The sequence below is a fragment of the Molossus molossus genome, unplaced genomic scaffold (genome assembly GCF_014108415.1).
Source record: "Molossus molossus isolate mMolMol1 unplaced genomic scaffold, mMolMol1.p scaffold_m16_p_6, whole genome shotgun sequence".
Taxonomy (NCBI): domain Eukaryota; kingdom Metazoa; phylum Chordata; class Mammalia; order Chiroptera; family Molossidae; genus Molossus; species Molossus molossus.
The window spans coordinates 88241998-88256380 of NW_023425399.1; the positions used below are offsets into that span (position 1 = coordinate 88241998).

Here is a 14383-nt window from a genome sequence, read left to right on the forward strand (position 1 = left end):
CCTTCTATCCTTGACCCAGCTTCCCGTAATGTTCACACCTTGCATAGCATAGGACAGTTTATCAAAACTAAGTTAACGTTGGTGCAGTACTAGCAACCAAACCATAGGCTCGATTCGGATTTCGCCAGTTTTCCACTGATGCCCTCTCTGTTCCAGGACCTGACCCAGGCTCTCCCGTGGCAGTGAGTCATCATGTGTCCTCCTATCTGTGCAGGACTTCTCACGACCTTGCCACTTTTGAAAAGTACTGGTCAGTTATTGTGTAGAATTCCTGTCAATTTGCAAAAGCACTTAATGGACAGGATCTTATGTGTTAAAAAAAAAAAAAAGATGGAGGGTGGAAATAAGGAGAAGAACTCAGATGGTTACATAATTGACATTGACCAAAACCCTCCAGAAAATCGACCATCGAATCACTAAGAAGTATACACCTTAGAACCATTGCCTACGTCTAGGTCCAAAGGGCATGGCTGGACCTGACATTTCTCTGCACTCAGCAGACAGGCCCCTCGAGGAACAAGCAGTGGGCAGTTGGATAGTTTTGAATCACAGCAGGGCCAGTCCCCTCCCCACCGCGCACGCACGCACGCACGACACCTCAAAGTCCTGGTATTTGTCCACGTTCTGGCTCAGTACATTGTGGCCGCCACTGCCATTCTTCTCAGATTCAACTCATCCCGGCAAAGGGTCACCTGAGAGCGCTTTGTAGGATTAGAATTTGTTCTTACTCCTAAGGGGGTGGGATAGGAGAAAAGGAACTTTTGGGAGTCCCCAGACACCCCTGTGTTGCATGTTGACACGGAGGCGCCCCGTGTCGATCCCACTCTGCCACTGCTGTGTGAGAGCTGTCGCACAGGCCCGGGCCGAGCGGCTGCGGGTGCCAGCCAAGCGACCCACCCGTCCAGGGAAGGGCTGCGAGGCAGACAGGGATACACATTTCCACGGTCTGGTCTCTGTTAAGCAGCTGCGGGGAGGGGCGGCAGTGGCCTGTGACAGGCTGGGGAGCTCCAGCCAGAGCATTCAAGCAGGAAGCAGGACTGGGGAGTGGAGAGGGGCCCAGACGTTATCTTATGAGATGTAAGCCAGTCAGTCCCCTCACCCCCAGCACGGAAGAATTCCCCTATGTGATGGCAGAATTGTTCCTATTGCACAAGTCCCACATCCTGCCAGCCCCCGTTTGCTGGTCCCCTCATTCTCTTAGGTCCCCAGCCCTTTTCTTGCTTCCCGGAGTGAGAGCCAACTCCCTGTCTGGACGGGGTCTGCTGACTCCTCGCAGCACGTCTCTGTCAGCCCCTGCCCCCCGACAGCAGTACTTGGCTCATGTAACGTTTGCTGAATGAACGAGGGAACTGAGGAGCAGACAGATGGATGACGGAACCCAAAGAGCCCTTTCTGTGTGTGATTTGATAGGGGGCACAAAACTGATTTTAACTGATCGCCTTCAGTGCACACCTTCAAGTGGCAACATGATTAGCTTCGACTCTTTAACAAAGGAAGGATTCAAATTCTTTAAGTCTTTACGGGGATTAATGTGTTTATGTTTATTGTGGGGTTAGTATATTCAGTATTTATTTTATTCATTATGAGAGAATTTGTCTGAATTGTCATAAAGGCCTACAGAAAGTAGGATTCTATAGATGGGACCGATTTTTCTAGGAAGACTCACTTTTCAGGGACACATGTGGCAAGCAAAGAGACCTTAGCCCATCCTGGCTTTTCCCTGCAGCAGAGGACACATAAGCCCATGTGGAAGGGGTGCGGGAGGGTTCCCAGGAACCTGGCACATCCAAACTCCAGCAGGCCGTGATGCCAAAGGCATAGCTCTGCAGCCAGGCCGTGAGGCCGACGAAGCACCTTGGAGCTTCGTTCTGTTCTCTGAGCCTGTCCCCGCCAGGCTGGCCCAGTGCCCTATCTATTCGACGAGTGCACGTGCTGTAAGGTGCCAGGGTTCTTAGTCAGCCATTTACTTGAACCCAACTCTGCAGTTACAGGACTAAAGCCGATGTGTGACCAGAAGTGTTAAAGCAGCATTTTAAATGCCGTCATGGGTAAAATGCCACCAGTTCAGAGTCTTCTGTCATCATTTGGCCAAGCATGCTGACCTAAAGGCACAAAGATTATGGTTCAGAGACACATGTCCATGCCACCTCTGGAGCTAATGAAATTTAAGATGTCCTGCTAGTGCAGCGTGGACTTCTTTAGGCAGACTTTTGTATCTTGGGTAAGGGGTCCTAGTAGTTCTTGTCAAGAATGAGAAATATTTTATCTTATTTTCTGCCGTTAAAATTATCTTTCTTTAACAAACACTTGAAGGAGTGTTTAAAGGACATAAAAGGTTATTACAAACTAGTATTTTTATTGCTGCCCCATAGAAGAAATTCCATTACTCAATTAAATGCAGTCTGCTTCCAGCCAAGGCTCTGGAGCCAAACATTTTGTCTGGATGAGTTAGACACTCAGTCTGGGGCCCAAGGGGCTGGGATGGGGGAGGGGGAGCCAGTACAGGAGCAGATGGGCAGCTCAGGGCCTTGAGTTAGTAGTGTGTGCTGGTGGCATGTACACATCTTTGTATCTCTAGCAAACCCACACTTGATGTCTGTGAGCCTTCCAGAAGTGTGTCGATTCTTTGAGCGAAGGGCTGAGCAAACAATGATTCTCCATAAAGTATTTGATTGCCCATCTGATGGATTAGGTGTCAGCCCCTGTTCAAAGTGCTGATCCCTGGGAGAGAAGAAACCATTTATTAATAGATATGAGCCCCTGGTTCATTCTACCATGGGATGGGTCTTTCAGATCCTTTGTCCATAGGCTAAGAGGGCTTTTTCCCAGGAGATAATAGGGAGACATGGAATATGGGGTAATACCTGAGCAGAGCGCACGCTCCTGCTGGACGGACCCTCCGGGGCGAGGAGGCTCTATGTGAAGATCTGGAGGTTCCGTGAGGGAGGGAGCGCCCGTCTCTCTGAGGTGGGGCCCTGGCCTCTGGGGAAGCCTCAGAGAATACAGGCCCACGGTCCCAGAGCAGATTCAGGGAGTTAGCTCTGGCAAGAGAAGAAGATGCTGAGGGTGAGCTTCACTTTCTGCACCCACTCGAGGGCCGCCCTGATCAGCTCAGGGCTCTGGCTGAGTTAGGACTTAGGATGGAAGTGAGATCAGTAACATGCCTCTTCTGAAAATAGAACAAACGCCCCGAACTCTATATGACCTTACGTGTAGGATACACCGAACACAATTTATTGAGTAAGGAAAGTGTAATTAGGCAACCTTTCAAAGGAAAGACCTTGTCACGCAAGAGGCAGCTGGCTCCTCATTCACCCGTATCCAGTCTGTATTTTGACATCAAAACTGATTAACACCGAGCAATGGGGAAATCCCTAATGCCAACCTACCTAGAAGCCAATTCCAAGTCAGTGAAATCTGAGTGTTCCTCCAGCGGCCAGTTGTAACCCCAGTGGAGGGGTCTTTGGTTCTTCTTGAGCCTTGCATGTTTCACAGAGCACCTCCACCAAAATCCGCCCAGAAGTTTGGCAGTTTGCTTCTTGGCATCCAGTCTGCCAGGAATCCCTGTTGTTCTCTCTAGAGGCCCTTTGGTGAGTTGAGACTAAGACCCACGATGCTCGGAGACTGATCCTGACTGCTGCCCCTTGCCCTGGGGTGGATTAGCACCTCGCTCTCCAAGGCCATAGGTTTGTGTGATGTCCTCACTGGAGGGGTTGTCTTACCTACTTTGTATCATCGGAACTTGCGTTTTCCTGTGCTCTGTGATTACTTTTCCCACTCTGATCCATTCCTCATGCTGGTCAGAGGCTGAGCTCTCAACGTGCCACCTGTACTTTGCCAGTTTGCACCTATTTCTCAGAAACTGTAAGGCTGGGCCTTGTCTCCCTTCTTTCCTTGCAAGCAACCCCCCCCCACACACACACACACACACACGCACACTTGGCTCTCCAGGTCAGCTGCCTGCAGCCCCAGGACTTTTCTTTCCCTGGCAGATGGACAGCCAGGGCACTTCAGCAGGAGCCGGACGGGCCGAGCCATGTGACTCCCCTGCGAGTCCTTGTGGGGAGAGGGCTGGTGGACCGGATTCCAAGTGCCTGGCTGCTAATCCCTCCTTCTCTTCTCATGCCCTCGTCACCTGCTCGTGCCCCTGCAGTGCGCAGGACCCTGAAGAGCGGCCTGACTCCAGAAGAAGCCAGAGCCCTGGGCCTGGTGGGCACCTCGGAGTTGCAGCTGTGACACCCATGGGCGCCCTAAGAAGTGTGCCTGAGCAGAGCGCACGCTCCTGCTGGATGGACCCCCCAGGGGCGAGGAGGCTCTGTGTGAAGATCTGGAGGTTCCGCGAGGGAGGGAGCGCCCGTCTCTGCCGCGGCCTGGCTGCGCTGCCCGCCGACACGGATCTCGGTCTCCTTCATGTACTTTCTTCATTGTGTCCGCTGTGTTTCTTGTCCCCTTGATGCCCAGTTTCGTAGTTCCAAAGTGTGACACCTTTTCTGTGCAAGCAGCAGCCCTTCTAAGAAGCAAAATTCTTCTGTCACGGTTGTTATGGTCATGTGAGGCAGTTGGATTAGATTCACAGACTGGGTCTCTCCACAACACTAACCTATCCAGATGTAAACCCCAAAGTTGTACACAAAAGAAAGCACAGCTTGTTGACCAGTTGTGGATTTTAGATGTACTAAATGTTTATATGACTTCATAAATGTACACCATGTTTCAAATACTAAATAAATAGAGTTTAATGTCATAACCAGACATTTTTCTTCTCTTGGCTGTAAACAGCGCCATGGGCTTGTCTCCTTTGGAATCAGCAAAACCTGTTCTCAGGTTCATCAGGAGGACCCTGGCCCAGGATGGTCTCCAGGCCCCGAGGGTCTCAGGTTCCGTTAATAGCAGGAGAAGCCCTGACGATGTACTCCTTGTCACTCCTGGTTAATCAGGCACCGGGCTTCATTGCAGGACATGCTAACCTTGCCCATATGCTTTGTTTTGCTCCATTGCAATGTGGAAGCAAAAATTAGAGCAACACTGTAAAAATCTGGACGATTCGACAGCTTCCTCACTTGCCTCTGTGTAAAAATTCATTTTCTCAAAAACGTCACTAAGTCACCAAAACAGAATGGAGATTTAAAGCTTTGAGTACAGAGAATGACAAATGTAGCCTTTGCACTGACGTACAGGTCGTCAGAAGCTCAGGTGTCCGCAGTGGGAGGCGCCGTGAGGGGCTCCCAGCAGCGCAGCGCCACTCCGAGGGGGCTGCTGTCCAGGTGGCAGCTGAGCCCTCCACAGAAATCCCCCGGGGCCAGGTCGCGTGGCTGCCTGTGAAGAACTTCCGCCTCCGAAAGCAGGGAAAGGTAAACCGCGGCAGCAGGTATTTGGGGGTTGAAAGATCATCAGGTCCCTAATTCTTCCTTTGCCTTACTTTCAACACCTCCGTGACTCTGTGTTCCTGAATCTGGAAGTTTGTGATTCATAGACAACCTGCAGTTGTGTCTGAAGAGCCAAAGATGATAGACTCACCCCATGGGCCTCTGTGACTGTGTGCCCCTCTTCTGCACCCCCACTCACTGAGCAACTGGGAGCTCCTTCCAGCAGGCATTTGTCAAGTAAGACATGATGAGTGTGAGCACCCCTGGAGAGCCCCGGACCTGCAAGAGTTAGGTCTGTACTTTACAGACAATTGAGTTTATTTAATCACTTGAAAGAAAGGTATTAGGTATTAATGTTTGTTTCCTTATGGTTCTAAAATCATGTGTAATATCCGGTATATGGTTTAGTGGTTTGTGAGCATTTATTTGCCTTGGCACTAACAGACATAGAATATCTGTATCACCGAGGATCATGATGTGCAAACAAAAGGAAGAGGCATTTTTCTCACCCTATTTAATGAACAAATACGTTGATGCCCTTCTAGAAGCCCTAGGTGTTCTCCTGAAGTATTGCTTTAGAATAAAAGGTCATATTTAGAAGGAAGTGATCAAATAAATGTAATTTTATTTTAAGAATTAAAAAGTTTTCAGAGGAAGCAAGCCAACTAGTGTCTTGATTACAGCAAAGTAAAGAGGGTCTCTACTGGGAACTTCCTTTAGTACATTTTAGTGAAACGGAAGGATTTTTCCTTTTGCTCATTGCCTCTCCTTGCTGCCTGCCACACACTCTGGCTTCCTCTGTCGGCGCTGTTTGATTCAGGAGGGTAAATATCTCTGAGACTGACCTTTAAGAAACATTAAAGTGAATGGTTCCTTATACTTGTGCGATGATACTGCTGATCTTGCTCGTCATCGCCATAGACGTTCTTGTGCCTAATTCTTAATTTGGGTTGACATTACTGCTGGTAAAGAAAAACAAATACTTTTCTGTTAAAGGTGCCTGAGTTTGGGTTTCTTTGGAATCTTAAGTTTTTTTCTTTCTATTTTAAAAACAATTTAGGGATTTGGGGATGGAGGGGAGGGTGCACCGGGATGGGGAGGGTTGAAGACCCTGTTTTGTTTTGTTTTGTTTTGTTTTCTTCCAAGTCCATCACTGAACATAGTGCTGGGGGAAGAGTAGGGGCCACAGAGAACTGGTTTCCAAGCTCCTGACCTGCAGGTGGCCACCTCATTGTCCACAGCTCCCAAATCCACCTGTGCTCACAGTCCCACGATGGTGTATCACCAGACTCCATCACCAGCCAAAGATAGCAGCAGGTCCTAATTGCAGAGTCTAAGTGTTCCTTTATAAGAAAGGGTCTTTGCAGATGTGAATAAATTAAGGATTTAGACACGGGGAGATTATCCTGGATTATGTAGGTGGACCCTAAATCCAGTCTTCAGTGTCCTTATTAGAGAGAGGCAGAGGGAAATGTGATATACACTGAGGAGGAGAAACAGTTATGAAGACAGGCAGAGATGACAGTGATGTGGCCACAAACCAGGCAATGCCAGTGGCCGCCAGGAACGGGGAAGGGCGAGGAACAAAGTCTCCCCGAAGACCTCTGGAGTGTGGCCCCAATGACTTCTTGATTTTCGTCCAATGAAACTGTTGAAAGTGATGTTGAACTTCTGGCCTCCACAGCTATGAGAGAAGACATTTCTGTTGTTTTAAGCCACCATGTTTGTGCTAATGTGTCATGGCAGCTCTAGGCAAATAATACACCAATTACAAATGTGCACTGAGGGTGTTATGGAGGTGACCCTGTGCCAGGGGATGGAATTCAGCGGGGAAAAGGACAATCATGATCCTGCCCTTTAGGGAACTTCCCTGGGGCCACGAGAGGTGGTTGTCAACTAAAGTTAGAATTTGGTTTAATCACCACACATTTAGTCAAAGAGGTAAGTAATAATAATAGCACCTAGTTGTCTAGGAGAAGGGATGTCTTTGCAATTGTGGTGAAGGTCCATGATGTTAAAATGCCCCATCACTTTTTTTTTTTTTTTAAATTGCAGTGTATTTTGCAGAAAAATCCATTCTGTTTGCTAGGCAATTCAGGGACGGGAAATGGACTTTGTGAATGAGGATGAGAGATGCTGAATAACTTTCCCCAAGGACAGGCGACAGGAAGTGATGTATCCTGGCTTGTCATACCAGTTTGTTTACTTTTTGTTCTTTAGAATCCTTGAGATGGCCTGTTAGTTGGATAGTCAGCTATGTTTCTGGGCCCACACACGCAGAACAGGCTGAACCAGGGGTGGGCTGGTGGGTGGGGATCTAGTCAGTTCCACCAGGACCAAGCTGAAATCCTGGAGGCCAGGTTGTGTACAAGGTGGCAGCACCATCTAAACTCCTTTTTTTTTTCCTCACCCGAGGATATTTCTCCATTTTTTGTACAGATAGAGTGGGAGGGAGAGAGAGGAAGGGAGAGAGAGAGAGAAACATCGATGTGAAGGGACACATCCAGTGGCTGCCACCCGCACGACCAACCAGGGCCGGGGACAAACTGCAACCGAAGTACGTGCCCTTAGCGGGAACCGAACCCGGGTCTCTCCGGACCGCAGGCCGACGCTCTAACTGCTGAGCCAAACTGGCCAGGGCTAAACTCCTTTTGATAAGGGTGGATAATCATGCATAAATTTCACACCAACTATTACTAATTGACAGTCCATTCATCCACCCACCCATCCATCCAATTCCATTCATCCAGCACAAATAAAAAAGTTCAGAAGCCGAAAGGCATCTTTTGTGACTTTCTGGTGGAATGATTTCCACTCTGCTGAGTGAAGGGGTACGATGAGAGGGCATTCAGGTTGCTGACATGCAACAGAGGGAGAGCCAAGCCATTTACATTCTCTTAATGAGCACTATTTAACTATTGTCTTTAAAAAATGATTTTTATGAAGATCTACCTGAAGCACAAATTTTTGGTTTTGTAGTTCAAACCCCAATTCAGCTGTTTACAGAACCACTGGATCAGCAACAAAGATTTGTTTCCCCAAACGTGTTGTAATTTAGTAGTAGTGCATCACGTGTACAGGAAAATTAAGTAGGACGGATAATTAGAAGCAGTGCCTGCGAATCAAAAAAAGAGCACATTCCGATTGTCTCTGAGGAATGACTGTGACGCCACAGCCCATCAGGATCACATGGCATCAGTGGCTGCTGGCCCCACTGCACGCCCAGGGCTCCACGCTGCAGGTTTGCTTGTGGACGGTGGGGAAGAGGTTTTCCGGTCCCAGGTCTGCAGAGACCAAAGCACACTCACTTCCTCATCTCCCATGAGAGGGGCCAGTTTCTATTTAATGCATTTTCTTCTACTCATTTTGATAGACTCTCTAAGTTACCTGATTTAGGTGGAAACAGGAGGAAATGGATTTTGGTTGAATATAAAGGATATTCCGTTGAGGACCTGCACAGCATGGCATAACCCAACCACAAGGTAAGTAGGGCGCCTTCCGGGCCCCTGGATTACCACTGTGTGCTGGACCCCTTGGTTCCCAGCTCAGCAGAGGCTTTGGCTTTTGCTCTTTCAGAAAATAAACCAGAAAGTTCTTTTTCCTCAATAGCATCTGCCTATCAATGCTTTTAAACCGCACTGCTCGCTGGGAGGGGGTTCCACTGAGGGACAGCCAGATACTTCTGGGCAGGGTAATGGGCTAGAAAAAGGAAGCAATTACCTGTCCAAAAAACACCAGAGTTGTGTACTCAATGGAATAATTATACATTTGTAAACTCCAACTTTCAAATAAGCTGGCTGCCTGGGGCAGCTTTTGTAGATGCTTGATCCAGTTTCTGAATAAAAGGGTCCTTGATGCTGATTTAGACAAGGTCACTTTACTGAAACTCCGCACACAGCAGCTGGTGGTAGACTCGACTACAGAATTAGGGCAATTCAATCAACATCAGAGCCCTTCATTTAAAAGATGGGGCATAAGATTGGAAGCAGCAAAGGAAAAAAGGAGTCTATTCCCAGCTCAGTCCATCCTCAAAAATTAGTCTCAGTGGAGGGAAATGGGTTCTAACCCACCAGCCCCTCTGAGCAGACATGAAAAAAGTAACTTGTCACTTTTTGGAAGAAAAACTGTTCTGAAATTGTAAAGGTTGTGCAAATTTAGACAATTTCCTAAATTAACATGTATATACAGAAGTTCACTGTTGGGTTAAATTCCACTTTAGAAAATTGTATTAATAAACAAATGTAACTTTTTTCCACGACAACATAGGGGTATTTTTTATTATATAACCACATAAATTCCAGGACTTTCAATCCAGTCTAGGACTTTGGTAAGATAGATGTTTGAGTGTCTTGTGCTTGATTGAATTCTTCCTGTTTTTGATTGATATTGTAATACTGAAGGTGATTTCCCATTTTTGAATGGCCTAAAACACGAGTTGTGGAAGACAGTAGTTAAGGCCGCATAACTTTTTGTATTAAGTTGCTTAATAAGCCTACACTCGGGAATCCCAACACTGTTCTCGAACCTGTGTGGTCATGGGCCAGAGCCACCCGTGGGAGATGTGCCCAGGAACCACCAGGCATTTAAATGCAGACTGTACCCCTCAAGAGCAATCTGTACCTCCACCCGTATCCCAAGGGATGACCTCGTTTACAAATAGAGTTGAAAGTGTCAAGTTGGGAACTGCAGACTTGGTAAAGGTAAGCTGCTTTTCCATTTCACTAATCTTGTCCTTAGCAGTTTGTCCTTTACTCCAGCTTTTGCTTGAGGAATGAGGTCTCTTAGTTGGATTTGAACTATTCTGAGGGCTGCTTGTGCTCCTGGCCTGGTAGGTCTACAAGGTATTTTTTGTCAGTCCTACGCTGTGAAAAAAGAAAAAGGTAGCTCAGTTATCTCCAGAGGAATAACAGGTACCTAGAAAAATGTCATTTCTTCAGTGATCATTGCTGAATAATCTGGCGTGTTCTGGAAGCCAGGCCCCCTCGTCTCTGGGTAGGCAGAGATGAGCTGCTCGAAGGTTCAGAAACCTGCTCCTTCACTTCTCCCAGCTTTCCACGCTCGAGAGCGAGCAGAGGCCTAGAGGCTGAGCTGTTTGGTGCCTTTGACTACCACGTGGGACAAAGCCCAGACTCTGTGGTCCATTTTGCAGCCAGGAGAAAGGCCCCTTTTCCCAGGTGTGCTGACTCACTCTGGCTTTCTCTGTAAGCCAGGAGTAGTAAAAATACATAAAGTAGGAAAGGATGCTGTCCTAGAAACAAAAGGTGTTGTAAATTAGGTAAATGTCTCTGTTCTTTGTTGAGTAAAGGCTTTGCAGCGGAATTATTCTGCAAATTGTAATATGAAAACAAGCCACGAGTGGACCGAGGGCCCAGCGGAACTTTCTGCGGTGATGGACATGTTCTGTACATGCACTGTTCAGTACGGCAGCCACCGACATGTGTGATTGCTGAACACTTGAAACGTGACTGCAGGCTAAGGAGCTGAATTTTTCACTTTATATGATTTTAAGTTTCAATGGCGACCTGTGGCTAGTTGCCTATGCCTGAGAGAACACACTTTTGTATATACTTTGTTGCTGTTTATTTTACCTCAAGGAGGTTTTTATGTAAAATGTGTATATAAAATTGCTTTAGATTGCCATTTACTCCAGCAAGAACTTCAAACAGTGGCTGAGAAACTATGTCCACTCCCTGCCTGCACCGTGTTCTGAGCCTTGGGAAGTCCTGCCCTCAAAGCGAACTCTGACTGATGCTGGGTGCTATCGAATACGCACTCTAGTCTCCGGACCCGTCCTGCCATTTATTCTCATTTTGTGATTCCGGCACCACGTCCTCTGGGAGTGCAGTTGATGGACAGTAGAGCCTATTGCCATTTTAATTGCTTTACTTTCAAATCATCAATCTCATGGGTGAGTTTTTTCCCTAGTAACTCACTCAGCCCACATTTTGTCTGAAGCCTCTACCCAGGAGCGCACCCCTCCCTCCTTCACCAGGGCCAGCTTCCCGGGCACCACGCTCAGAAGGGCCTCAATACTTGGTTTAATGAGGACATTTTTCCATTTTTTGTACAGGTAGAGCGGGAGGGAGAGAGAGAGAAACATCAATGTGAAGGGACACATCGAGTGGCTGCCACCCGCACGACCAACCAGGGCCGGGGACAAACTGCAACAGAAGTACGTGCCCTTAGCGGGAATCGAACCCGGGTCTCTCCGGACCGCAGGCCGATGCTCTAACCGCTGAGCCAAACCGGCCAGGGCTCTCCTGTAGTTCTTAATTTTATCTTCAAATTTGTGTTTTTTTAAGTGAAGTCTGCTGAGGCAAAGGAGCGCACACGGGGGCAGAGGAGATATGTGCAATATATATGTCCACTGTTCTTACCGTCCATTCACTTACGGCTTCGCGGTGCCCGTGAGCAGAGTTCCGGTGGGCCCACCACACAGGACAGTTCAGAGATTCAGAGTACAAGGTAAGCACGCTATGAATACAACTGAGTACGTCGGGGCACCGAAAGCCCCAAAAGGCCTTGCTCTCCATTTAAACCAGAATTACTTTGAATGCAAAAAAAAGGTAATGACATTCTAAGAAGCATGAATGACCATGGAGCCCTAACATATTTTCTTACTCCTGTTACTTTCCTGTATTATTAGCCAACCACTTATGCTGAAAGTGATGACATAGAAGAAAAGGAAAACGTATGTAAGCTCCTAGTTTTTCTTTCAGACCTTCCTTATTCATCAGTAATGAAAGTGTGTTGATAGAATGTGTACATATCAAGAAGTGAAATAACATTTGAGCTACTTTTATGCAGTGTTTCCATGGTTCTGGTAAGAATACATATACATACAATATGTATACATAAGCTATGAAATATAATTTATGTACTTTTGGTGATTCTGCATGAGTCAAATGTTTTATATTTGCAGCTCAAACTGGACTTAAGCAATGTAAAGAAAGATGATAAAATTAATACTAACAATTTAAAATTTTAATTTTACTTAGAACAGCATTAAGTAGCAAAAACCGCTATAACAGATTGTTAGAGAGACCGTGGGAGAAATGAACAACATTTCAGTACCTTTAATGGTACTGTTTCCTAATATTTGAACCAGAGGCCTCACATCTTCATTTTGCGCTGGGTCCTACATATTAGGTGGCCAGCCAGCTCTGCTCCTCACTGCTCTGCTCCTCCCAAGGCAGGTCTTGAGCCTTTCCTTTTCAGAACCCCCTTTGAGGACCCCCACTGACTACCATGGACACCAATGCTCTCACTGATTCTCTGCTTTGTTTGTAAAATCTAGAACTAAATCAGGACTGATTTGGAAGTAATTCTGCACTAGAGGAAAAACATCTTCCACCCTGGAAGATGACATGACTTCTCAATTCCCCTCTAATCTTGACTTGTTTTAGAGAAGTAGCCAAAGGATGAAACCTCTTATCTGGTGCTGCCGGTTCTCCCTTTGATTTGACCACTTCTGGCAGAAAAAATACTTCCGGAAGACGAAACTTCATCTAACGTCCTTGACAGCCTGGTCCCTGTCTCTCCTTTTGGCCACTCTGTGATTGGACAGCTGTGGGTAGACAGAGCAGGTGGAAAGCTCTTGTCAACTGTGACTGGTTTCATCAATGCTCCTTATGAAGAGTCCTGCAAAGCAATTCTTGGGAGTTTGTTTTAAATGGTTGGAGTACAGCAGAATCACCTCTCCTTTAGAGAAAGACAATTTTAGCAATAGTCCAAACATCACAACACAAAACTAGAAGCAAGAAATTTTATAAGAAACTGATGAGACACTTTATAAAAAAACTGAAAAAGATGTGCAGAAGAAGATTTGTTTGTGGTGAAGGATATAAAGAACATATAATTGTATTTTCGAGAGTTTTCATGAAACAGTATGACCATCAAATTAAGGTACCAACATTCACTAACAAGTATTAATTCGTCTGAGGAAGAGTAGTGTGGAAATATTCTAATATAGTGCTGTCCAAAAGAATTTTCTATGATGACAGAAATATCCCATTATCTCTGCACTGTCTACATGGAATCCACTGGCCACATGAATATTCAAAATGTGGCTATAATGCAATATGTATAATGAAGAAATGGATTTTTAGTATAATTTAAATTTAAATAGCCACATGTGACTAGTGGCTACCAACTGAACACTGTAGTTCTAATGCCCCATGGGCCCAAACCAGCGGTCTCTTTGGGGGACTCTTCAATCAGTGCTGAAGGGTAGGGGGTTGCAGCTGGGAAGCTCTTAACAGATCTGTTTGGCTACTTAAACAAGATCTAAAATTCTCTGCAGCTTCTGGAGGCAGGGGTGGCACAACCTGCTGCGAGGGGAGAGGACTCTTGGGAGGCCTGAGTGTGCTCTTCCAGCTGCTGCTAATGCTGATGGGACTGAAAGGCCTGGGAGTCTGGTCACTCGGATGGAAGGAGGCCCTCAGGCTTGGACCACCCCTGGGGCATTTGTGCATGAAAATCATCGCTGTGGGGTTGGCAGGGAGCTGGAGGTGGGGGGCGCTCATTTCCGGACAGGGTTTCCAGAGGCAGAGGAGGATTTAGGGGTCGTGGGAGGACCTGAGGGCCCTTTCTGGCTGCCTGCAGGCTGAACAGGCCCTTTCTTTTTGGGGATTAAGATCTTGTTCTTGTTCTTGAATACTCTGCTGGGATCCAACTTGTTCACAAAGGAGTCAGTCTCTTCGGTGAGCAGGTCTGAACTGTAGGTGATGGGTTTAAACATGCTGAACCATTGCTGAAAGGCAGGATTAGGAGAGATGGTCACAATTCAAATGAGAAATGTCCATGTTTATGCTCTTTAGTGGGGATACAGGGTAGAGAGTTTTTATGAAAAACTCCTCAAAAACCTATTAGCACTTCCTGTGAAAGTGGTGATGCACACATTACTTTGTGAGGTCTCATAATCTTTAAAGTAAATGCAGCATGAGAACTAGGAATCTGAATAAATTTCTTTCCTGCTGATCTAGTGAGCCCTGAGCCTGGGATGCTAGGTCCCAAAT

At 46.7% G+C, this 14383-nt stretch overlaps 2 protein-coding genes across 10 annotated transcripts in view; one reads left to right on the forward strand and one right to left on the reverse strand.

Moving 5' to 3' along the window:
- The window catches only part of FHOD3 (formin homology 2 domain containing 3), a 466045-nt gene extending 461298 nt beyond the window's left edge, over positions 1–4747 (forward strand). For 5 of the 9 annotated variants that reach the window (XM_036245763.1, XM_036245754.1, XM_036245755.1 and 2 more), the window contains one exon: positions 4154–4696. In XM_036245763.1, coding sequence (XP_036101656.1) covers positions 4154–4236 — 83 coding nt within the window. In that variant the 3' untranslated portion in view covers positions 4237–4696. Of the gene's footprint in view, positions 1–4153 lie in introns of all 9 variants that reach the window. The other 4 variants (XM_036245756.1, XM_036245757.1, XM_036245762.1 and 1 more) reach the window with 2 other exon arrangements.
- Positions 4748–13166: 8419 nt separating this feature from the next.
- TPGS2 (tubulin polyglutamylase complex subunit 2) overlaps positions 13167–14383 on the reverse strand; it is a 39781-nt gene continuing 38564 nt past the window's right edge. The window contains exon 7 of the mRNA XM_036244883.1: positions 13167–14118. Coding sequence (XP_036100776.1) covers positions 13888–14118 — 231 coding nt within the window. The 3' untranslated portion in view covers positions 13167–13887. The remainder of the gene's footprint in view (positions 14119–14383) is intronic.